This window comes from Aphis gossypii, chromosome 2 (genome assembly GCF_020184175.1).
Source record: "Aphis gossypii isolate Hap1 chromosome 2, ASM2018417v2, whole genome shotgun sequence".
Classification (NCBI taxonomy): domain Eukaryota; kingdom Metazoa; phylum Arthropoda; class Insecta; order Hemiptera; family Aphididae; genus Aphis; species Aphis gossypii.
In genome coordinates, this window is record NC_065531.1 from 79,841,882 (window position 1) to 79,869,701 (window position 27,820).

General features: G+C 32.4%; 1 protein-coding gene across 1 annotated transcript; it reads right to left on the reverse strand.

Moving 5' to 3' along the window:
• Nucleotides 1–1,041: 1,041 nt before the first annotated feature.
• LOC114123029 (uncharacterized) lies at nt 1,042–27,406 on the reverse strand. The gene is made up of 3 exons (XM_027985876.2): nt 27,022–27,406; nt 3,087–3,250; nt 1,042–1,892 (listed from the first exon to the last, which is right to left on the reverse strand). The coding sequence occupies exons 1-3, from the start codon at nt 27,234–27,236 to the stop codon at nt 1,597–1,599; spliced, it is 675 nt and encodes a 224-aa protein (XP_027841677.2). The 5' UTR covers nt 27,237–27,406; the 3' UTR covers nt 1,042–1,596.
• Between the last annotated feature and the right edge of the window lie 414 nt (nt 27,407–27,820).

Here is a 27,820-nt window from a genome sequence, read left to right on the forward strand (position 1 = left end):
GTTAGATTTTAATTTGAGGGATACTTATAACCATTAGTTTTAAAATATACATTTTTTTTTTAGTAAATACTTTCTTTTTTTTTTATACAATATAAAGCTGTTTATATTTTATCAAGACGATTTAATCAAATGTATTTTTAATACATAAACGTATTGATTTATTTGACTTAATATAAAGCGTAGTGTTATAATTTGATTTTCCAGAAATGTCTTATACAGGTTTCTTTTTTTAAATAGTGTGTTGATAATTTTGAATTTTATATTCAAATCGAATCAATAAAAATAATATACTTTTATCAAGATTATCAAAGAGATATTTAAGTAATTGAAATAACACTGTATTTTATGTCAAAAGACATTAGTCCTATAAAAGCACATGCGGTAGATCATAATAGTCATTATGCGAAAGGGATTAAGTATTTAAGTCACACGAAGAATATGCAATAGATTATTAGAAATGAGTACAAATAAAAAGTGTATTGTATAGAAAAAATAATCAAAAACGTATTAGAAATACTTATGAATACAAAATCTAAAAGTATTGAAAAGACAAAAAGTTAGAAGGGTTAATGTGTTTTATGAAAAGTAGCGATTTTTGATTTGATCCTTCTTCATAAAAACCGTCCGTTTGTATGGTAAGTATATATTACGCGTATATTTAAAATTTTAAACGTAGGGCATTAGTTTACTGCCATTAGAGGAATAAAGATGGATATCATACGTTTTGTGTATATCTGATAAACACATATTTACGCATTTTTACGACAAATTATTTTTTTTTTTTCATTTTGAATAAGAGCTTTAAGTTTCATGTATGTTGTTTTTACCATTGTGTTTGTTGATGAGTGGTACTTAATGTTTTTACATTCCTCAAATTTTTTTCCTTCTTTAAATTAATAATAATATGCATATTATATTGGGTTAGACGCTGTATAGTTATACTTACTAGTGCCATATGACCATTTATATAATATTTTGTACAATCATAACGTTCGCATAATTTTATAAATATAAATAGAAAAAAAAAATAAACACAGTATGGATTGTATATATAAAACATTTTTATTACAACAGTCTTCTTACAAAAGTTTTCAATTAAACAAAAAATCTGCGGACTATAAAAAAAATGTATAGTATAATATGCTTATAGTAGTAGTCCAATTATAAACTATATATAATAATATTGTAAAGATGTATATTATGCTAATCTTGTGTCTGAATCAAATAAATATGATATTATATTATTCGTAAAAAGAAATAAAATAATAAAAAACATTCCTCTCGCGGAGAGGGGTTTTGGGGTTTTTTTTTTGTTTTTGGCGAACTTCCCGTTAAAAATTAAAGTAATTAAAATAAAAAACAATAATAATAATAATAATAATATTATAAAAAGAAAAATAATACCGGAGTACCTCGATTAACCGAGCACTTCCGTCCAGATATCATAATGCGTATACATATATATTATACATTAATACATAATAATATACCATATATGATAACGAGCGCGGCGTAATTCCACGAACCGCCCCTACCGACGACCATTTCCATCCCCCTCCCCCTAACCCCATACGCGTACATCTTCTGTGTCCCTCATCAAAGTTCATCGTGCTTGGGCCCGGTGAACTCGTCGTGCGATATGAACCCATTTTTGTCCTTGTCCTCGTGTTGGAATATCTCCTCGACGAGCTTTTCGTGGTCGGACATCATCTGCTTGATGTCATCACCGCCTTCCGCGCCCTCGGCAGCCGCCATCTGTCTCTTCAGATATTCGCTAACCTCGTCCCTGGACAGCTGTTTGTCTTGGTCTTGGTCGATCTCCTTGAACACGTTCGTGGTGGGCGCCTGGTCGCCAACGTTCAATAGCTCGACGTCGAACACCAAAGTGGCACCTATATACGTAATATCATGTACTTATTAGTAGGTATACCTGTTATAATCGTGTCGTAAACGATTAATATTGATTAATAAATAATAATACACATTTTAATATTATTTAATACAACCAAAGGGCAATAATAAAATCCTAGTAATTTGTCGATTCTGGTAAGAGGGTGGGGGCAACTTCCCTTGTTATTGTGTAAATACTTAGAGTATAACTTTTTTTTTTAAATTGCAATATATTCTCGTCTGTTTCACTGTATTTATTTAAAGTTATCTTCCCACAATGAGTACGAGGATATGCCATCAAAACCCAAATTATTATTTTAGAAGAAAATATGAAAAATCTTTTTTTTTTTAGAAAAATGTATAGTTATTATACAGTCGAGTCTCGATACTTCGAATTTTTTTTTATTCTTATGGAATTTTTATATACTTAATACAATATTTGTAACTCGAAAAATTTAAAAAACATAATTCGAATTAATTTTTACCTCCCTTGAAATTCGAGTTATAGGGACTCGACTGTATTATGTTGATATTACTATGTTACATATAAATTACAGAATATCGATATTATAATATATTATATCGCACTGTTTGTGTGTTTGTGTATAAAAGGATTTTTACTATAAAAGGATATTTTGCAGTCATAATTGATACAATTATAATTGTTATTTTTTTTTATTTGTTTTGTGACAGTTTATAAAATACGTAGCTCTATATTCGTAGGACAGAAATGTTATTGAGTTCATTGCATTGCAGCTGTAATTTCGTCTTACAAGAAAAGTTTAAAATATAATATTTATTCAATTTATTCGTATCGTTTTTATTTTTCAATTTGTAGGTACTGCAGATTTCTAAGAATTTTTTAAAATTATGTAAAGTTTTTCTTACGTGTTTACTCGAGAATGTATTGCCTTTAAAAGTGCGCACCACGCACATAATACATAAAATAAAAAGTATTTACTTATCGATTTTTGTATATTTGTCTGATAATATTAAATGATTACATAAAATGGAAATTTTAAATATTTCGATGTTATTGTAACAAGTGAGTTGTACCTAAACATTTTTTGTTGTATATAATAGGAATACTGCAGAGATTTTTACAATCCCTTATTTATATGATGCGAGTATTAAAAGTTTTTTAAACCGCAGTGTCATTTTAATATATTAAAAATATTGTTATTGCTGGTAAATACCTCCGGGAATGACGTTTCCTGCTCCACGGTCGCCGTAAGCTAAACTGGCTGGGATGGTCAGTCTCCTCTTCTCACCAACGCACATTTTGGTCAGTCCCAAATCCCATCCTTTGATCACTTGTCCTACGCCCAATTGGAAAGTGAATGGTTGTTCTCGGTCGTGACTGCAAAAATGCAATAAAAAACAAAATCTTATTACAATCTGCAAATCTCATGAATTTTAAAGTGCGCACAGTGTATATAGCATAAGAATAGGTAGCTACATATAATTTTTTGGTTTTTTTTTCCACAAAATAGAAATTCGCGAGCGTAAAGGTCGTCGTACGCGCGCATGTCTATAAAGAATTCATCGGGTGCGAAGCCGAGTTATATACATATATATATATATATATATACACGAAGGAGGTAGTCGAAACAACCGCGATGCCCCAAAGGACCTTTTGAGTCTGCAGGGGCGACCGTGTGGATATAATTAGTATATATATATATATAGCAATGCGGTAGCGGTCGCTTCATCCTATTATATTATGGCCATGCCAAACTTTGGCCATTGTGAAGTTTTTTTTTTTGTTTTCTCCCATTTTTATGTCCAAACTTTTAACGCGCGGACACCAAGAAACGACCACAGCAGGAGAAAATTAAACGAAATTAATTTTTCCGCTTAACCGAGGGTCGGAATGTGTGCACACGCAATACCTATATATGTATTCTTACTGCCGCTGCTGCTGCTGCAGCGTTGACAATTTTAAGCTATAGTATTTTTCGATTCCCGTAGAACGAAATCCACATTATACAATATATTATAGAAATACCCACTCTCAAATAAATAGTAAAGTGGTAAAACAACGCACATATCGTACATAAATTCGTAACTTTAATGGTGATAAACCATAATATTAAACATATTATACCATGAAATATTGTAGTTGTCATTTTATAAACGAACTAACTATAATAAACGGGGAAAAAATTAGAAACTTCTACAGATGCCACTCTCGTATTTTCCGAAATAATATAGATACCCTATTGATATAATAGATATCCATAAATAAGAGCCAAACGGTAAGGGCAGTATTGCATCGCATAACATATGTATACAGATGAAACAGGACCACTGAATTTATCATGCGATGTTCCGATATATATATATTAATATATTGTACAGCTTTTGGTTAAAAGGATCATCGTACATGAGTTTGCGTGCAGTAGACATTCATCGAATACGAATGGACCGTCGTAATATAAAATAATGTATACAATGTACGATGCAGTATACATCAATATTAATCACGACAAAAATCGGATGTGACCGACAAACGGACGCGATGGGGCGCGCGAGTGTGACGTGTGTGCACAATTGAATACCTCTATAATCAGCTATACGCGAGTCGTCGGTAATGTCGACGGCGGAAATACAAATTCGTTTTCTACACGCGGTGCAGTAGTATGTGTAAGGAAACTTCTTCCGAAACAACCTATTATGCGGAAAGTCTGTGCGGTTCGGCGCTGTATATATTATATACCTACCGGCGCGGGGGAGGAAAAAACCAGATGGATCGCACTCTCCGCGTTCCGGATATATTCGTTTATAATTGAACGCCGGACCGGAAATGAGGTAACTTTTCGCGTGTTCGGCGAAAACTATTTTCCTACGTGGACACACGGCATGTGCGTATAACGAGTTCTCACTATATTGTTGATTAAAACAAGACCCTCTCGTGTTAAAAGTTTAGAAATATACGCACATTAGGTGATGTATAATATATACCTAGTGTATGTGTGCGAGCGTATAATATTATAATTACACGTTCATAATATTACTATTATTTGTGTGGTGTGTAGTGGGGGTGGGGGTCGACTTCACTCAGGACTCGTAGATTAAAAAAAAAAGGAATATAGTTGATCGAAAGACTTTATTGAGCAATGATAACCGATCGTCAGTCTCGCCGTAAACGGGAATATGGAAGAGAAGACCGTCAAAGGTTTTTGTGTTAAATCACGGTATCGTATGGATTTGATACCGGATATGAAAGTAAGGAATTGGGCCAAGGGTGGCATCATCCGCTGCTCACTATATATGTGTACATGCTGAGTCGACCCCTTCACATACGATACAACGATAAGTTCACACATATTACTTTCCACACAAATACGGTACGAGCAGGGAGTAAGTTGTTTCCTAATTTTGGCGGTCTTATCATTTTCAAAACAGACGATTATCGCGTATAACCTATATGCCACGATAATTTTTTCTATGCGCTCCGATGACACGGTGAGGATACGGCCACGTCGAGAAGTCCCGTGAATTTCCTGATTAAAACTTTATTTTTGTCTTTCAAAACACCATAGCGTTATGATTCGTATCTCTGACAGTATTAGACTGGCGTTCTGATTGTCAGTCCGGACGTAATAATTGACGGCTCGGAGTTTTAAATTTGTTTTCCCAATATTTCCAACTGGGGTGGTCGAAAATAAATTGATATGTATGTGAGATATACCGTATAATATATTGTATTGCACGCGTAGCGTGTCTCCGACAAGAAAGTTAATAGAATTGCTTGAATAGAAAATCATCGTACCGGTCGGAGGAGGAGGAGGAGGAGGAGGAGGAGGAGGAGTCGAGTGATAAAACCACGTAAACAAATCGTAAAATAAAGGAAGAAAGAGTGGCTTGACGCCCCCAACATAAGAGAATATTGGCTTTTTGTGCACTTCCGAAGAAAAACTTCATAATATAACGCCGCCCCCACTGTGGTATGTTATATTATTATCATCATCGTCATCATCATCGTGTTTACATATTTCCAAGCTATAAATCAATATATGGAATGATGTATATAATGAAGTCTATATATATATATTATATTTGCTTCTTGTCACGACCATGTGACTAGGAATTTCCGAGTATAGTTTCTATATGACCATCGCTTTTATATTTTCTTTTAGCTTTATAATTATATATATATATATGTACATCAACGTTTAACAAAAACGGTTTCACACGAAACGAGTACAAAAGAAAAAAAAAACTACTAGCAGGTGCCCACAATTATAATGTAATAATTAAAAAGTTCTATCGCGCGATTTATATGAATAATTTACGAATACATAATAAAATATATTACGAGAAGACTGCACTGCGTTTTTTTTTAAAAAAAAAACGTACAAACCGTTTTCTGTTTTTTTTTTCTTATTCATGTAATAATTATTACATAGCTTATATGTGTCTACACTATACGGTCTATTTTTATCAAAAACGAACGATTTTTTTTGTGTGCTCCGACTTTTAATTGTTTATTATTTTCTCGAAACACGCGGTTACCTGCACATAGTGAAACGAATGTACATTTATGTCAGCGTTAGGAACATAAAAAAAAAAATCCAATAATTTACCGTACGAAGTGTCTGACAACGTTTTAAAAACGAGTTGTCGGCGTTTTGTTCGTTTTTTTTCACCTTCTTCTTTCTCCTGATTCGCTAAGAAGGGGTGCGAATATAACATCAAGCACACATATTATATTATATATGTATATTATGTATGACGTTTGATATACATATTTATTATTTTATACAAACAGTGAGTGTGGGACACGCGTATAGGGGATATTGTAATTGAAAAGATTTTTTACTATTTATTTTTACGTCTAAACACTCTTTGTTTTAACCCTTTAAAGTGTTCACGACAACAACAATACAAAATAATAATATAAAAACTTTTTCAATATCACTGGACATTTTATGGAAATATAATATTATAATGATGACTATAGTTCTTTATTACTTCTTGACGTGTACAGTTTTCGCAGAAACGTCGAGGTGTTTTTACACTCGTAAAACGATATTAACCAATACACCTATTCTTCTTTTACACAGGTACTTCCAATAATATATGTGTAGTATAATATATTCGTGTTGTAAGCATAAAATATAGTTCAAAGGGTATAATAATATTATACCATAGTGGTACCTATAAGTCATAGTCGATCGCGAAACCCTTCTTAAGTCCATAAAAGTCTATAACATAACTATTGAATTATTATTATTATTGCGAATATGAAATAATTGTCATTCATACTCAAAGTCGGTATTTTAAAAATAAATAACTGTGTTGTAGTCCACGATTGTTTTTATAGAACAAAACTGTTTGTGTGTTGTTTTATGTTTATTTATCTTTTTGTTTTCGAATTTAAATTACTACTTACGACGAATATTACAAGTGCACTCGTGTAATAAAAAAAAAATACTGTGGAAAATGTATATATCGATATAACAATCGTTAAAAAGATTGTGAAATGACGAGTACAAAAAAAAAAAAAAAACAAAAAGAAAACCTCTACCAATTCTAAATAATCAACTTCACAGCCGCGCACAGGTACACGCTCCTCTTGCAATAACCGCCGCAACTTTTGTAATTATAAGAAAGAAAATCCAAAAGGTTGTAGACGACGTGCGCACGAAAATAAAAATGAAAAAAAAAAAACACTTACTTTAAATAGCACCACAAGCGGTCGTTTACGAAAAAGAAAGTAAAAGCTTCGATAATTTCTTTTATCAAAACTTAGTTTTCGAAATTATTACTTTTATATTTTAACACCGCTTTTTATTTCTGAAGCTCTATCGTAGTCCCGCGGCGAGGCCGCAAAAACGAATCGAATTATTTCGCGGAACTAAAATAATATTTTACCGAACGCGGGCACCAGACATCGTTTAAAACCGTTGTACCGTGCGGCCCGCAGTAATTGCCGGACGCCGTTCTGTCCATATTCACATATAATATATTGACGACATATATAATAATTCACGAAACTAAAAACGGCAACGAGAGATATGATATTGCATTATTCATTATTCGGCAACGTGTCGTTGTGCTGCATTAATATTGTATAAATTATGTAATATTCAATAAAGTTTTACGCGGTGTATTATACGAATTTTGTTGTGTCTCGTAAATCGCGTTAAAACGTTGAATTAACGTGATTAAAAAATGATTTATTCGCAGGCGAAATATTTTTCATATAAACTCTGCCCGAAGAAATATTGTAAGTTATAAACTTTTATATAATATACATTATAACGCAACTTATATAAGTTATAATATAATTCACCGAGTGAAAACTCGATAGATAGACGATAGTATACGAGTATACTCAGAATTAAAAAGCCCGTATAATGATTATCAAATACGAATACGTCATTTATACAAACATTTTTCACTCTTGGTAAATATTATAATATATATTGACAATCCGAGTTTATTCAATATTATTTTGATCAAAAGTCAACTTATCAAGTTTAAACTTAAAGTGTGTTTTAAACGAGATATTTTAAATATGCTTCAAAAAGAAGAAAAAAAAAGAAAACGCATACACTATTATTTTTGATTTCATAAAATAAATATTGTATACATTAAATTAAAGAAAGTTATTATTGTTCAGATCGTAGATACGTCGAAATTGGTCGATTTCGTAACGGCGACGAGTCATCGGAATAAACGTTTAACTAATACAGCTCCTAAATAAACGTTATTGTGCACTTGGATCATTTTTACGTAACCATACACTACGCGTCTGTGTAGTACTGTAGTAATATAATATAATTACTAATAATAGAAAATCGATTGAGTCGAACGAAACTACTTTCGAAAGTTTATAAGAGAAAAATTATTAGAAATTAAAATAGGAAAATTTAAGAATTCGGCCGGGTAGCCTCGACCACTTGATAGTCAATATCAATTATCGAATACGTAATATTTTTTTTTTCGAATATAAATATTTTAATACTATCAAAGATATAATAATAATAAACCTGTCTTCAAGTATAGTAAAAACAGTTGATTTAATATTATATAATAGATATTATTGTGTCTGATGTCAATAATACCTAATGGACTCCGAATATTATAGTTTTTAATGGTTTGACAGACGGGAGGTAACGGAATTTTTTGAAGCGTTATTATTATTTATTCAAATCGTCCAATTCATTGTTATAATATATGAACGAAAACAAATCATAATATTATGCACGTAAATATTGAATGGAAAAAAAGTTATTAGCCAGTTGTACACAATTTGCTGCGCGATTTGGCAATAATAACACTGCGCTGTTATTCATGGAAAATTTGTACAGTATTGTTTATTTTAAATTTGTTTCTTCGCGAGAAAACTTTTCAAAATTATTAAAGTATAATATTTCGTATATCCGCAATATCGATGCGATACGTCGATGCTATATACTGTTTTTATTTTAAGAATTTAATAACACGATGTATTAATAATACTGTTTTCATCCATATAGACATACGACATCGGTGCGGTGGCAACGGCACGTGAAATCGTTGTAGGAAAAGTGCCGGGAAATATGGTAAACAAAAAATAACAAAATAAAAATTCAAAAAAAAAAACCGGATGCAGAATATTATTATATGTTTATCGTCGTGTGTGAAATTATCGATCGTTATTTTTTCGTAGTCGTGGACGAGGATCTATGTGTATACGATCGTGTGTACCTATATACACAAAATAAATTTCCTATAGATAGGAAATAACGTATAATTTATTTAGTATCGTTAAAATTTGTGAAGTGTACGCGAACAAAGCGTATATTATTATTTATTATGATCGGTTTCAATTAAACATCAAAGCTATATTTTTGGGTTTGGCTTCGCGCGGAATAATAGTTGCGGTGTTATCGGCGGTAGTGAGTAATATTACCTATATAATATGATAATATTATTCTAATGATGTTCCTCGCCCGACTTTTTCGCAATCGACTTCGTTATCAGCACTTTTTTTGGACACGCTTCGTGCGTACTGCACGCCATGATTATAGTACACTGTATAATAGCAGTCGGCAGAAAAAAAAAAAAATTCGACAGACAACTGAAAAAAAATACAAATTACGACATAACACGAGAGCCGTACACTCGTATTCTATTATTATGCCTACTCCGAATAATATAATATATTAAGATGAATTTTTTCATAATAATATTATTGACACCGAACGTAATAAAACTCACACCTGGAAGTAATTCAGTCGTAAAACGAATATGACAATATACCCGGTTCACGTGTAACCACTAACCACGTATCATATTAATATGCATTAGATATGTACGATATGCGACGATTGGCTAAATCGCGAAATAGGCTAAAACATCGGAACTCGCTTGTTTTACACTGTCGTTTAGCACTAGCGGTATAGACCGGCGCGTTATTATATTTATTCGCGTTGCGCCGAAATGCCTACGATTCGGAAAAATCGACAAAACGAGAATTCAACACTGTCGCGGGAGTTGAAAACAAAATGTTTGCAAAAGTGTTATCGTCGCACTACAATATACTTTGGTTTTTTTTTTTTTGGTTTTAGGGCGACGTCATATTGTCGTAATCGCACGAGCGAAAAATATGCAAAATACGTAATAACGCATAATATTATACGAATGATGATCGTCTGCCTCTGTGCACAAACGTACGGGTCATATATTATTATTGTGATGTGAAGTCCCGCGTGACGTCAACCGACTCGGTCGCGCGGTCAATTTCAAGGGGTGCCCAATTTCGTAAATCTCTGTTCGAGAAAAGGTACCTACACCGCGGTTACTATCTCGATTCGTATACGCTTGTTATTGAGTATACTTTCGATTGAATTTTTCAAATTTACGGTTATATTGTTTTTCAATTATATTATTATAGGTTTTCACGTAGGTTTTTCAACCTACCTATCGTCTACTAACTATCGACAAATACAAATTATCCTTTTAACTTTTTATCGATCATCAACATTTTTTATCGTTCGCTAGAGCTATATTGTTTGCACGTTTTACAAAAGTATTAGGTACCATTTACGCGTTGTTATTATTACATAAATAAATTTAGGTAATTACGTACAAACGTGATATACCTATACACGTTTGCAATCATCTGATTTTTTTTTTCATAAACAGTCAGTATAATAACGTCAGTACGCAAAAGCGCTAAACGACTCGTGCACGTGTCGGCGGTACATGCGAGTAAATATAAATTATTATTTTAATTGACTTCGTTATATTATTGTTAACGCCCACGCGATCTCGGGAAAGTCGTTCTGCGCTCCGCGCCAGACTATACGCTCGCTCGCGCGCACAGTCGGAAGCAAACGATATCGTAACGATCGCACATCCGGTTTGGAAAGCGTGCACGGTGAAAGTCAGCCGCGTACCCACACGACGACAATAACCCAATAAAGGTGTAGTGCTTAGGTAAGTAGCTGGCCGTCGGACCTTTCGCCCGTTCGGACGGTTTATCGCATTATATATTATACTGTGTAGTTATGATATACAGCTATTACGGCTGCGGGCGAGACATTTCTACGTACAAACGTCTTATTTATCTATTTGTTTGTTTGTTTGATATTATTATCGTTATAATTATTTTTTTATACTTTTCAAACTCGCTCACGACGTCGGTCAGTCGGTATATCCGCAGTATACGTACGAGTACGTCGTGTACACTCGTATACATGTAAAGGGCGAGGACATTAACTATAGTCAAGTCGTTTTATAATAATATTGACTTAATGCCTTAATTAGATAAATCGATTGCTAAAATTACAGCATTTTTTTTCAGGTGATTTAAAATAAACCGCATCCAGTTAAAATCAAAAGTATTTTTGACATTTTTAGTTTTACGATTTTTTATAATATTACTTTATAATAATGTGGGTACACGGTTTTGAATATAAATAATCTAATACTGTTAATTGTATTTTATAAATTGTAATCGTAGTAATAATACCATAATTTCTATTGTGTTTCTTGATAAGATAATTTTACAAAACGTAGATAGGTAGGTTAAAATATTCTTTACGTGATTCACGTACAAACTATCGTATTCACGTAACTGAGCTAGGTTAATATTATTTTATATTATATTAACTTTAAACTTAGTAAATTAAATTTATTATTCGTTAATTATTATTAGCTACAGATTTAGAGGTCTTGTGTTCACTTAACTAATAAGGTTTATTATTTGTATTAACTTTACCGTCTACGACTTATAAAATATATGAATCATATTACACACATTTATTATACAGATATGTATATATTAATTGCTATATTAAATCAGTCCAGTTATAGGGGTAATTTTTTATGCTGTTTTTTACCCGTCTCGACAAAACGCGATTTTTTACGTTGGGACCATTGATTATAAATTGCACGTCCATGCACTCCTTTAGGTCAACCCAAAGTGATTATATATGGAGGATTTGAAAATTTATATCATGTAATATATATTTGGATACCTCGCGCTGTTGTTAATTAATAATTAGTATCTTGTTTTATCGTAATCGCTCGGATCTGAAAGCAGATTTTAAATATATCTTAACACATTTGTTAATTACTAATTGAAAGTAGAAACTCATCTTTAGATAATCTCGGAACCCTAATCACCTAATCTATATTACACGCATAATACGCACCAAAGTAATTTTTGATTACTATTTAAATCTCCATAAATATAACATTTTGTTTTTAAATGAATAATTGGAGAATAATCATCGCGACCATACTTGTACTACAAAAGGTATAATACCTTTATTGTTCTATTAAATTTATATTTGTAGCACATTTTTTTTTTTTTTATCGACTGTTTAATAATACAATAAATTAGTATTGATAATTTGTTACATTTATTTAGTTATTTTATTATGTAGCTTTAATTTTATAATTTTGCTTGAATAAACAGAGTATGTTTATCAATTGTTTTGTTTATCGTAGTTAGTTAATTATACATGGGGCCAAGTACTGTTTTATAATTTTCCCCATTTGTGCATGTTTGCTTAAGTTCTTATTCTGGCGAGCGCCAATTTAAAAATGAATCTTTTTTACAAAGGATTTTGGTGAATTAGATACTTTTATTTGTTTGTTGGAAGCAAACAAAACCGCGATGAGGTTGCGACCCAGCATATTATTATTATCTATAATAAATGTTATGTAAAGGTATATTAATTGTGTACGTTACATAATTGTGTAGATTTGTTTATCGTTTATATTATATTCGTCAATATTTCGTTGATAGAATACAGCTCACATATAATTATTTATTTCGTAATAATCAATTTAAATTGAATGAGTTTTTTAAGAAGTTCGTGGAATCTTACAACGAGTGTAATAATAATATTTGACGCGTGTTACATAATGGCATGCAGTATTGTAGCTACCGTAATATATTTTAGTTAGGTACTGTGTATATAATATTTATCTACTTCCGTTTTGTTATTGATACCTACTCAAAGGGAAACGCTGAACCCGCACAATATTATTAAACACACTGCCTGTATAATACGTTGACTGACATCCAGTCGATATATAAAATTTCGTATTGTCATTCGAGGACTTCCTTTAAACTCTGCCGGATGTCAATTTTAACGCGCGCGACACATTGCAGTAAGCTAATGCTGACGCTCCGAAATTTAGTCACCTAAGGTAAAAGTATAAATTATAAATTGTACGAACGTTGGTGTATAATAATAATAATAATGTGTAGTATAGCTATAGGCAGATTGTGCTGCAGTGTATATTACAGTTACACGATGAACTCGTTTAAATTTTCTGATTTCCTCTCAAAGCTCTCTCTCACCCTTTCTCTCGGAACACCTATCATGGACGCGTATAAAATATATGATAATAATTAATACGCTATACGGACGTCGCCCTAAATAAACATAATTTATGAGTGTAAACAGAGTGTACCGTTTAAAAAATTTTGTTCAACGTACAAAACAATATATTCACAATATTGTTATAATAATTCTAACCGATCAATCTCCATAATCACGAACCAAAAATCGACTGACAGAGAAAGTTTAAATTTAAACTAACCATACGTCAAATTTGTTTTTACACGACTTATCAAAATTTTTTTAAATTTTAAACATTATAAAAATAATTTTAATTCGAATTCCCTACCTATATTAATTATAAATACAAACAATTGTCGGAAAATAATTGTGTCATCCACCTGAATAAATATTTTTGCACTATACATAAAATATATGCGTATGTTATTGTTATAACAGTATGGAAGCGGTTGTGGGTATTTAACAATCATGTGAATAAATAAACCGATAGGATAAAACGTTTGAAAGGCAACAGATGCTATATAATATTTATCAATGTCAGTATTTTTTGAATTTCACAAACAGAATGGATGTAAAATAATAATATTGCACGATCGGATTTAAGTTTATAATTTCAAAGTCCGTTGATAGTGCCACGACATAGATGTAATGCCAATGTTTATTGTTTACATTGTTAACAAGCATCCGAGTAAATTAGTTATACATCATATTTTATTTTACTCGTATTTTAATATAGAATCATTAACTCGTTCGTACTAAAAGTTAAAAATTTCTTTTTTTTTTATGTATAATAAATTACTCTAAAACGTTAATACGTTTATTCTTACTAAATTGTGCATGGATTTTAATTACATTTTTTTACTGTTCACTTTTTGTATAGTTGATACGTACATTGAATGTAAATGTTTTACATACTGCATACAGCGGGGAAACAAAGTATTCTCCACTTAAATTACTTTTATGATTCGTGTAGTGAAACTCTCGTCGAAATTGCGAGTAAGCGTTCGTTTGTTTTGTGTCAATTTACAATATGTTTTTTTTTTATATACAATATAATATCTACTCTATCATATTACAATCTATTAACCATTGATGTACGATTATAATTGTTTTGTCAGCCAACGTTCTCGATTATTGTGTTACGAAAAAACATCAAGTACCGACATATTATTATAAACGTTATACTGCAGGTTATGTACGTCATATTATTATTGTTACCTATATGATATATAAACAAGCCGGGAAAAAATATTCGATTTACTCGAATCATTTTGGAAAAAAATATTGTATAAACGTCGCTAATAAAATTATATTAATAATGCATGTATTTATACCTTTCATAGACTTACGAATAAAATGTGTAGTATAGGTATACTATACATATAAAATGTGAAAAATAAAACATAGGAATGTAAGAAAAATGAAAATTCTTTCAAGGAAAAACCGTATATTATTATGCCTTATAATGTACCTATAATAATATGTAATATACAATATTAGTTATTATACAGGTATAATCTATGTAAATGCAAAAAGGTTAGCCGACTCGTTGTTGTCGTCTCACGAACAATGTTCCCCAGGGATTCGTTTGATGTTGGTATCTAATTAGTGCCAAAGAAATTATTTCAGAAATTCAAAATACAACACAAACCTAGTTGGCTGTATTATATGTATAATATGCCTATTTAATATTATTTTTATAGTGCTTACATAATATACCAGCCATACTATTATGGTTAACGTTGATTGAAGTCTTAAATGGGTTATAATATAATATTGGGACGTTTGTGCAGTCGATTGAAAAGTAGAGTAATGAGGAAAAATATTCTCATAGGGGTAGGGGTGGTAAAGGGCCTTTCGTTTTTATACTTTGGATATAGCCTACATATAACCTCGCTGGATTTTTGTACACTTTTCTTACCTACATAATATATTTTTATTATGAATTCAATCGTATATTTATGGTCTTTTATATTACCCGACGACCACTACGAATGTATATTTCAACCTACCGTCGCGTGTGTATAATTATAGGTAGACATTTTGTATTTCAAATACTTTTATTATAATCATAACTCGTGTATTTTATAGAAAACCATATTATGAACTTGTATGTATAATAATTTATGACAATGACGCAAAAATTATTCGAGAAGCTTTTAGAGAAACGTCGATTAATATTTATGTTGCGTCTTTGAGATTACGTGTACGTGGCAACTAACAACTAATAAAATGTATACGTATATATGTCATGTTTCAATATACGAATAAATAAATAAATATAATGTATCGTATCTCATCCAGCAGGAAAATTAAAGGTACGAAAACTATGCTTGTAAGTTTGTTATTTTCACTGTTATTTATGTAATGTAATCGTGTATAACTTAAAACCCCACCACTTTCGGAAATCTAAAATTTACTTTCTAGGATTTGTGCGAATAAAATATAATTATTTTATTTTAATCATATGGCGAAACCGGTGAAAATGAATCTGCGTATTTAGTTATTATTTTAATATATTTTATACGCACATTCTCTGTACATAACGTTTTTATATTACGTTTTTTGTTGCCGGGGCAGAATCCTTAAACTCGTCAGATTCGTTAAGTCGCGGGTATTTTTAACCGCAAAAATGAACTTGACTGTAGTCCTGATAGCTATAAAAGATCAAAATACGCGGCCACGAGTATATAATATGCAAAACCGGTATTACCGGTGTTATGGTATGTAACATTTTATTCTCATACCACTGTAAGTCGTAGTAACGTACTTACATACGACTGAAAATGAAAAACAAATCATTATTACGGTGAAAAATATGACGTTGGGTTGGATGCGTTATTATAGTATAATATATATAATATAGCGGCTTTGAGCTTGGTGTATTTTATTATTTATTTTTTTCCCGTGGTACAAACGTAAATGGAAAAAAAAGTAAAAATTCTTCGGAAAGGGTTATTATATTTTTCAAAAGCGATTTTTCTTTCTTTGGGTCATTTAAAATTCAAATGACCTTTCAGACCTTAATTCTAACTGAGTTGGAATCTAATTTACGCTCACCGCGCGGTCGCTTTTGTTATGGAACGGCTTAAGTATCGCCACGTTGTACATAATGTTTCGTGTTTACTATATAATATAAAGCTCGTCACAAAATGCGCGAAAAAATAAAAGGAATAAAGAGTTCCGTTATCCATTTCGTGTTTTTCATTCAGACGCTGACCGGCAGCGGCGGCGCAGACCCATATCAGTTATAAATGTACCACAGACATTACGTCTGTAATAGTATTAAAACGAGGTGCGTCCATAATGTTATTTTACTTCGCGTAGTGTATATTTATATACATAGATAGTCCGACTTTTGGGTATATATACACGTAATATACCGGACATTCACAGATGTGTGATGTATTCGACACTCGTTTTCGGTCGGCAGTGGATAAGTAGTTTTTTCTGTGAAATCGTATTTTTTCCCGCTCGGAAACTCGTAAAGAAATAATACCTAATATCAAATATGTGCGACGTGACTGATTTTTACACCCCTCTCACTAGTCACCGCTATCCCTGTCCACCAACCATAAGTTATCTCTATCTCTTTTACCAATATATTTTGAGTAGTTTCCGAGAAATTGCAATAAATTACGAACAACACGGAACTAGTGCAAAATCAATAATAGATTCGTTACATTGATGATACTGAAAAAACTTCAGCTGGTTGTACATACTCACGATAAATCCGAGTACACTAAAAGTAAATTGCTAAGAACCTCAGAGGACACCACGAAGTATAAATATAGGATTGATATTCCAAAAGGATATAGCTACTTTAGCTTAGGTAAATAATTAAAAACGTTTATAAATAAAATATTGTACACTGGTTTGGAGTTTGTATAAAAAAAAAAAAAAACGGAAGTTAAAATATGTCGTTTATTCATTAAGTAACCATGTATTTTGAAAACAGTGATTTTTTCGTTTTGTTACAGATAGAATAATTTATTTACACTTAAACTGCGCAGTAGACACGAATTTGCCGAGTCGTCTGTATTGTTTATACTGTTTATAAGAAAACTGTTTATCTAAGCGTAGGTAAATTAAATACACAAGTATATTATGCGCTGTGGAAAGAAGAAAAACTAAACACGATTTGAATCATCATATTATGTTTGTGTTTCGGGTGTTCTGTAAGTCAACAATAAATATTATTTATCTTTTTGCATTTCCTCCAGAAAATAATCGGCAAATTTTTTTTTTTTTTAAAACATCAGGACGCGCGTATATTATATTTACACTCGTACGAATATTATGCTGCATGGCATTTGATATAAATCCTTTAGAAAACACACACCATAATTCGTGACCCCGTTGGCGGGTTAATCGAAAAATTCGGTTTCCGGTTTACCAGACTACGTTAAGTTAATGGAGAACACTCCTCTCCTCCGCTCATAAAGTCTCAAGTCTGAGCGTTAGGTCATTTTTTATTCCCCTCGGCCGAATGGTTGCAGGTAGTAGGTACTGTACCACACACACATACATCCATGTATACACATACATGTATATACACGCACGTTTATTTTTTTATACTCTATTATACAATTGGAAAAAATAGAGCGTAAAGCCTATACACGCGTATTCGACCCAAGAAGACGGAAACGTATAAATCTCGCTGAAAAACTGGAATCGCAGACTCTCGTGTGTTTTTTTAACCTTTGATCGATAATCATGTGCGGCTGAACACTGTAGATCGTGTGCTGTATCGCATCAGCAGCGTTATATGTGTGCGTATATAAAGCGTCAACGGACGAATTGCAAAATGCGACGACGATAACATTATAACCGTATGTAACGTGACGTTAGAACATTGTAAATATATTATTATTATGTTTAAGCGACTGCAGACTGTTCATTATAAATATGTAGTCGGTGCCCGCACGGGGGAGGTGTGAAAAAAAATCACCAAATTCTCGTGTGTGCGTGTGTGTATATACATATGTGTAAACACTTTACACAGTCAAATTTATATATATAGGTATGGTGTTCTAATCAAGAGACTTGTGAAATATTCATAAAAACGCACCAGAGCTTATACACACTGTATAATATATATATATATATATGTATATATACATAGGTAGGTGCGTGTGCAGTAGGTACTGCTGCAGCACGCCTACGTGATAACAACCCTCTTCGACTCTCGGGGGACGTGAAAGGGTCGTCGCCGCACGTTTAAAAAGCACAGCGGTTCCCTCCACCCCCGCCACTTTCAATCCGGTTACACCGGTCGAATCCAGCAGATAAGACAATAAAAATTCAGTAGAAAAAATAATCACGTACGATTGCACATTTGTATTTTGTATACTACAATGATATATGCAATGCGAATATTATTATAATAACCATCGGTGACGTCTGCGGCTCGAAAACTCGCGATTTTTTTCCCCTAGGCGGGACGTCACCGTTTTTCTTCGTTCGACACGTCCGATGTAATATCATATGGTTTCTGTACAAAAAAAAAATGATTATTTTTTCACCTCCCTGTCGGTCCGAGAAATTATAATATCTCGTCGAACGTTTTTCGGAAGCTCAAACAAATTATTATTTTACAACAATCATATCACGTGACGCGAACGCGCTATAATATGCAAACTCGTGTAATTTCTCTGTATACTCATACACGTGGTTAAAAAAAAAAATCACCACTTACAACACAATTTAATTTTTCCGCGTACAGCGACTATTGTAATGATGCTAAGACAATATAAATTATTATCGTCGTTTAAACTATATTGTACAGCGACCGTTCGAAATCGGCATCAACTGCAACTGTTACGCGATGCGCCATAATAATATTATGTGCAACGTCGGCGTTAATATAAAACGCTGCGGCGAAACATACAAAAGGACAAACACACTGAGAGTGCACACTACCGAAGAGAACTATTAAAAGTAAGCATTTGTCTATTTTTTTATTTGATTTTCGGTTAAAACCGCTATAATTTCATTCGGTTTACGACTCGCGGTACAATATTTTAGTCACGTCTAAGCAGATCTTCTCGTGTACCGCTATTGATTTGATTCAAACTCATTTGTTGATTAAAAGTGCATACTCTAAAATGTATTCTTCGCTACAATATTACACACAAATACAAAATTATGTAATGATCTCGGTAACAGGATTTTGAGTCGAAATTCGTATTTATTATACCGACTAAATTCAGGAATGGGTTGACAAATCTCTGTAAATTATGAGACGGGAGGAGCCAAAATATTTTTCATATCATACATACACATTTTATTTTTTTTTTCGTTGATAGGTGCACTAGAAACAATTTTTATGTGCTACACACTGTTTTACCAAACGACAAGCATAATACATATTATATATATTAATGTACACACAAAGTCTGGGTAGATTTATGTTATAACCTGTTGCAATACACGAATATCAGAACTATTACTATTTATAATATTATAGACTTACAAGAATTATTGGAAACAACATTGAATAATATTTGTTTTATTTTATTTTTACAAAAATGCCATGATAGTTCTTTTAAAGAATACTTTTATTTTATATTCAAATTAATGAGCAAAACCTTATTATTCCGAATAAGTATAGAAAATTTTTCAAATTTTTATTATTTACATATTTTATTACTTATACGTTAGACAATTTTTTTTTTTTTAGATAAAATAAAATATTATTTATTCAATATTATTTACTTCTAGGTTATTTTTGATTAAATTATGGAAATTGCACGAGCTATTTATAACTTATAAATAAAAATTCCTTAATAATTTTTTTCTGAGAAAAGTATTCGGATATAATAACGTAAATATTAAAATAATATATTCAAATTATATATTTGAATACATTTTTTTCTTAAGTATACTATTATTTAAAGAGTTCACAAGACTAAGTAGGTACCTAATACGATAAAAAACCGTTTATTTGAACATTATTTGAACGAATTCCGCTGAGTGGAAATTCATTTTACGTCGCTTAGCAAAAAGCAGGTAGGTAAGTAAGTACTACAAATCTACAACTATAGAAATAACGATATAATAATTACGATCAGTAAATTATAATTATCATGAAATATTTAAGATTCCGTAGTGTATATATAATGAGTGCATCATAATATATGTTGTAATAACAATTCATAAAACCACTTGTTATTAATTTTAATGATTTCGATTTTACAACATTTAATTGTAATGTTGACTATTAGATACTATGGTTGATAAACGATCGTCAATTTATGAAAAAATTATTTATACATTATTACAATATTTTAATATATTAATTTCGTATAATAATGTAGGTGTTATGGTTGTTTATAAAGAACGTATGGGTTAAATACTAAATCGAACTCTTCTTATTTCGATCAAACTAAAATACTTTGTGTCATAGAAATTATCAACTTTACAAGTTGTATGCAAATTATATTATGTTAAATTAATAATGTCTTATTTTCGTCAATAATTATTTGATTAATATTTGCTACAGTTACTAAGCAGCATATTATAATATTATATTCATATTTAAGTACTTTATGTTATATTATGTGGATAGAAAATTATTAATTTATTAGTTATTTATATTTATGCCAGTGTACATATTATTACATATTACATATTATATTATTTGTACCTTATAATATTGACAACCACTACAATCAAACTTGATGAACACTCATCAAACAATTATTGACCACAATTATGTAGAGAAACATGTATATTTATTTTCTTACTACACCATTTTTATATAATTGAAATTTTAATACTTCTCTACGTGTATAACATAAAGTAAATATTAAACATTTCGGTTTGACAGAAAAGTGAAGGGTATGATTTTGGTCCAAAAGAGTTTCACCCTACTAAATATAGTCTAGAATAGGCACTATATACGTAAAATAATATTATCTGAAGATATAATATGAGAAAGACTTATAAAAACTATTATAATAGAAGTTATAAAAGAAATATCTAATTGTGGTGATAAAAAAAATGTTTGATACCTTTAAAGAACATGGACAAGTATTTAAATATCTGCTTAAAACGTCTGTTTTAATAAAATTGATAATATTATACAATAATAGACAGCTGCGTACACGCTGATCTGTGGTAGGTATATATAGAATAATATTATTGTGCGTATCATTTATGTATTCAGTGGTTACAGAAAAGTATCCATAATATATATATAATATATATATATATATAAGAGATATACCTACCCATTATCATGGTGATTTGAAAGGAACGGATTCTCGATATTATATGAAGATAATAGCCAATAATTGAATTTTATTATATTTTTGAAACGTCTTTGAGTATAGTTTAAAACTGTTATGACTTGTGTAGTTTGTGACGAGTAGTGTAGGGAAGACGTATTGAAAACTATTCGGTGGATTTGCTGCTGATGATATAGAGTTCCAAAAAAAGTTAACGGTTTTATTTTTCCGATGTTTCTGAGCAGAGTGGCAAGGTGAAGTGTATGATTTATATTAAAGTGTCGTACGGATATAATAATAGTAACGTAGTGTCATAGAAAAACTAACATATGTCAGTTATATATGTTATATAAATGCTTTGGCGATATTTAGTTATCATAAAATACGGTCATTTATCATTTGGTCTCACATTGCCACACTACATTTCCCAATGAAAATGAGAACCGATTACACGGACGTTTATTTTATTATTTTTTTTTTTACGTTATTCTGCAAAACTTCCCCTTTTTCACTATGCGAACCAACGTACACTACGTGACAAATGATTTACACCGGCTTTTTCAGGATATATGTTCCTTAGCTGGATCTTTCGCTCAGTTAAAAAAAAAAAAAACAAAAAAGGTTTTCCTACATTCCTTTATTGAAGAAAAAAATTACGAAATTTAAAACCGACGGAAAAGATACAAAACATACGTTTTGTATAGGTACGCACTTTTAAGTTTTTATTCTTTATGATTTATGATTAATCGAGTGATGCCAAATTGAAAGATAACAATTTCGAAAAATTATTTGATATTATCATATTATTTCGTGAATCTTCTAATAATGATAAATTTAATATCGCCGTACACGCTCAACGGTAGGCGGTTTATGTACACATCGCTCACTCCTTCGAACATTGTCGCTAAAAGGATTTTCGCGTACCTTATTGTCACAATATTTCGACCCATTGTTCTTTTGACCGGCAACGGTAAACTTGGTGACACTGCGGTGACAGATTTCATTATTGAAGCTTTTGGATTTCTAACGAACTTTGACAGCTGACTATAATTTCTCTCATCATCAATATTAATTATTCACATTTGAATTTATTAGCGTCAAAGGAAATTTGCGCATAAGGAATGTGTCCGATATTTATTGTCTGTGTCTATTATTATTGCGACCGTAGAAAAGTAAAGAATATTAGTGATGCAAAATATAATATGGCACGCGAAACGAAATAATTCTAAATAAATTTAGATCAACCACAAGATTATGCGTTAATATCTATATTTTATAAATACACAGAAATATGTTGTATAAATATATTATGTACCTATATTACACGAACGCTTGCATTTTTAATTTTTTATCTGGTAGTTTCTCACTGAGTTTGTTTGAATGCGGATAACAGCAGCATTTCAAAGGGTGAAATACTTGGTACGATTTTAGTTAATATTTCGCATTTAATGTTTCAAGCATAAAAGCTATACATTTTCACCACGAATTTAAGATATTGACGTATTGTAGTATTGTGTTATGTAAAGACGTTTCCGTTTATTCAGTTTCACTCAGACAGACTTTAGATATTCGTTCATATCTATATCACAAGTTTAACAGAGAAACCTAAACATAATAAATATATACTCATCACCCAGATATAGTTATATATTATTGATTATTTGTTATTATTATTACTTCTGAACTTTTGTTCAGAAAAATATTTTAAATTGACACATTTAATACATACAATGGCATATTAATTATACAGTATATATGCACTGTACATAATAGTTCAGCGGCTATCAATAGTATGATAGCTGACGGTATCGTTTTCATGACTAGGTTAGGTAATATTAAGCACACATTAAAAAATGTTATTGATCACAACTCACAAGTGGTAAATATAATACTACTCAGTAAATATTCGTTTTGAGTGTTGAACTATTGACTATATTTGACTATTGGAGACGCATCTAACAATGAGCTCAAAATTAGATTTGACGAGCAATCGTTCACTTGTAAATTCACGTATTATTGTTATCGTTTTCTATCTATGGGCGTTAGATTTTTATGTCGTTTGAAGCGCTGTGTTTTAATAAATTGGTTAAATTATTTCTATCGTGGTCCCACGAGACAAAGCTATAAAAGAGGCGGTGCGGATGCGTGATGGGAATTAGGGGCGAAAGCTATTAATTTGCAGTTTACCGAGGTGGCTCGAGATATCTCAGGTCCTTTCAGGTAAGTATATACCTATGGTAAGGCGAGGGCAGAAAATCTATTCAAAATTAATGAAGAGATTTTTCTTTGGCATATTTTCTACACAATATTGGTTTACCGAGTTTTAGTCATCTAAGATGAATACGATTAATTATGGACACAAAATAAAAATTTAATGATCAAAAGTTAAGTATAAAAGTCTCTTGTATATACTTATTACTTTATGATTTTGGAGTTTTTTTGATGAAAAAATTATGCACGTTCGTTGGGAAGACAATTTTATGTTATAACGATAAAAAGGACGTATAAATTGTGCCGGAGCAATCCAGTAAGGATAGCCGGTAAACTGGACGGTAGGTACTATACCTACTGTAGTCCTTTGTCGCATTCACGACGAGAAATGTTTAAGTTAACAATAAATATATAGGTTACACGTCGTAGTATCTACGTGACTACGTGTCGCAAGTAAAGTAATATTCTTCTTATTATTCTAGACGTTTTTCAAGTATTTCGAGTTTAGAAAATGATACGTTCTCCGACAAAACCGGTTTATAAACAGTTAGGAAACCGTTTAAAACTATAATTCATGTATAGGTAGGTATTATAATACGTGTTATACACTCATGCCACCTACTATAATATTATTGGTATTTGTAACAGTTGTCAATTACACACGTTACACATCATTATCATTAAAAATTATATTTTTATTCAGTCGAGCTGTTGTTATCAGTCCGTTGTTTATTAGAACATAGTCCGCCATGATAATTTTATTAATCTGTAAACGCATATTCCATTATACCCACACGGTAATGAAATTATCATTTACATTTAAAATACTCCGGTGAACGCGATGTATATTATAATATATACAATATACATATTATATTATAATTATGATAATTTAACGACCAGCGTGTTGTGTCTATCACAGAACACGTATGAAAATCATTAACTCTTTTAAAAAACGTCATGTCGTCTATTGTGGAGTCTTGTCTCTCGATCGGCTCGACGGAACCTATAGGGTTATAATATTATAATAGGAATAGGGTTTAATAGATCATCATCGTAGCCACGATCTATAGAAAGAAAAAAAGCGGCTGCGTCTTGTCAAAAAAATATTTATGGATTTTATGTATGGATATAAATTAAATACTTGTGTATCTAGTTAAAAAATAAGAGTTTAGCTTGTGTGTGAATAATTAGGTATAGGTACTATAAATTGACAATAAATATGAAAAATATATTTTTTAAATAGTGTTCAAGAAGTTTTGGGGTGGCTTGGATCATTGTTTTCCACAAACTGTTGATAATCTATTAATGTGACGTGTGAGCTTTATTACAACTATATTATGTGATTTTATAATAATATAAGAGTCTGGAAAATAACTGCCTCTCTCCCCATGGGTAATGATTGTTCCTGTTGACGTGTTGACTCGCGCGCAGCCACGGGTGGTTCGGTAGAAGTATAATGGACAATTTTTTATATTCTAAACGTTCACGATGTAAACATGCCATACCGCACTGACAGCCGAAAAATCAGAATTATATAATAGCACAACGATTAAACATTAACACGTCCGAAATCAACAACGTGGAATTTAAATGTTACGCCCATCCCGCGACTACGCGATAACGGACAAGTACATCGGGTCGAGGACTTCGGGCCGTCTAGGCGTTTTCGTGCATAAAACTTCATTATTGTGACGACACGATGATGATGACGTTATTATTATTAACCGTAACGACCGTAGACATAACGGCATGTGCGCGTTGGTCGCAAAGTGTAGACAGTTATGATAAATTATTAGCAGCGGTAGACTCAATCGCTGCAATAAAAAACGTGTGCACTATAATATTACGTTTTAACAATACGCGATTTAATAGTGTTTAATTTATTGGCATTGATGGTTCCTGGAATTTTCGAAACAGCTGCGATTCGTAAACGCCACTTGTTGTGTAGCCGTGTCGGTGTATTTTAATATAATGGACGTATTATTATTATAATCCGATGAGACGAGATCATTGAAAACGAAGGTGACAAATATTTTAAATAGGTATTGACGATAAGACGAGTAGATGCAGTGACACGTTAGCTGGTGCCCTCGACTCGGATCGAGAAAAATCTCTCGAGACTGCGTCGTGAGGTTTATTTTTTTAAACGCTCACTTACGATATCTTTGACACGTCGACGGACGGTCGTCTTAACAAGTACTTCCACGCATGGCGATCAGTGTTTCTATAGATAAGGACCGTTAGGGGACACTTTTGAATAATACCGGAACAACAGCTACAACAGCAGCAGGTGCACAAAAAACCGACCGATAACGGACACTGGTGCTATTGTAGCAGTTTCCGCGTTGGTGCACAAGTGACACTGGTCAGTGACAAATCAAAAAGGATAAAAATTTACTCAAAACGATATTACGCGTAAATCATATTATATATCGTAGGTACGTCATGAGAAGATATTTTACGCACTGAAGAATTCTATTGATAATTATTATTGCTACTTCGTGTAGACTGTATAATATGTCTAATCGGTATGCAGTGTTACAATACGATTGATAACGACGAACGTGTTTAGGAGAACGTATTATAAACTAGTCGACCTAACCGTAAAACGAGAAAACTACCGCTACCACGATATGGCAATAATTACTAATAATTACATTGATTGATTTAGGTGCGTGTGTTTTTTTTATGATTTTAAATAGTTTTTTACACACTTCCGGGTCGACGTGTGCAGACGAGACGGAATATTAACAGTGTGACGATGCGCATTTTAAGTCTGATTATCACCTAATACCTAATATTATTATGTGGTGCGGTTAGTGAGTGCTACCTGTTGTGCGCGCGCGGTATACGGACGCGCGATGACTTACCTCGAATCGAACTTGGTGCCGTCCACCAGCTTGCCGGTGTAGTGCATGGTGAGCATGTCGTTGTTCTTGGACTTGGGCTCGCATCCTTCTAGGGTGTACACGTACTCGATCTTAAGACCGTTGGCCAGCGTCTCGGACTGGTGCTCGGCGGTCTTCTGGGCCAGAGCCGCTACGGCGCACGCGGCGACCAACGCGCATAACAAGGTGCACCTCATATTACAAGTTATTATCGTTTTCGACGGATAGAAAAAAAAAAAAAAATTCGTAAAAAAAGCCGTTCGGCTAATGGAAACGTGGCAGATCGTTGGTCGGGAGCGGTGAACGGTGACGGGTGTGACGCGCGGCCGACTGTTTGACGACGACTGACGGACTGACGACTGTTGAACGCCGCCGTGGCCGTTCGGTCGCCGCGATCTTCCTTCCCCTCCGCCTCCCCCCTCGTCGCCCGATCAACCACCTCGCTTCACCCGACCGCGGTAACATCATCGTTGTGTACATTCTCGGCGGCGGCCGACCACCACTGCTCCCTCGTCCACCGTAGTGTGTATAATGTACTGCTCGCCAGTCGCCGCCGCCGTGGCGCTCCGGTCGTCTCGGCGGCGCGTAGACGTCGTGAGAATTCCGTTGGTCGAGATTTGTGTTTTAAAAGTTTTTCATTTTTTTTTCCCTCAAACAATAAAATCGGTGTACTACCTACACGGAGTACGGCCACAGCCGGATTTTTTTTTTTTTTTTTTAGATTGTATTGATTTTACAATCAATGATGCGTGTGTGTGTTTGGTCCCGTGTCACCACCTAT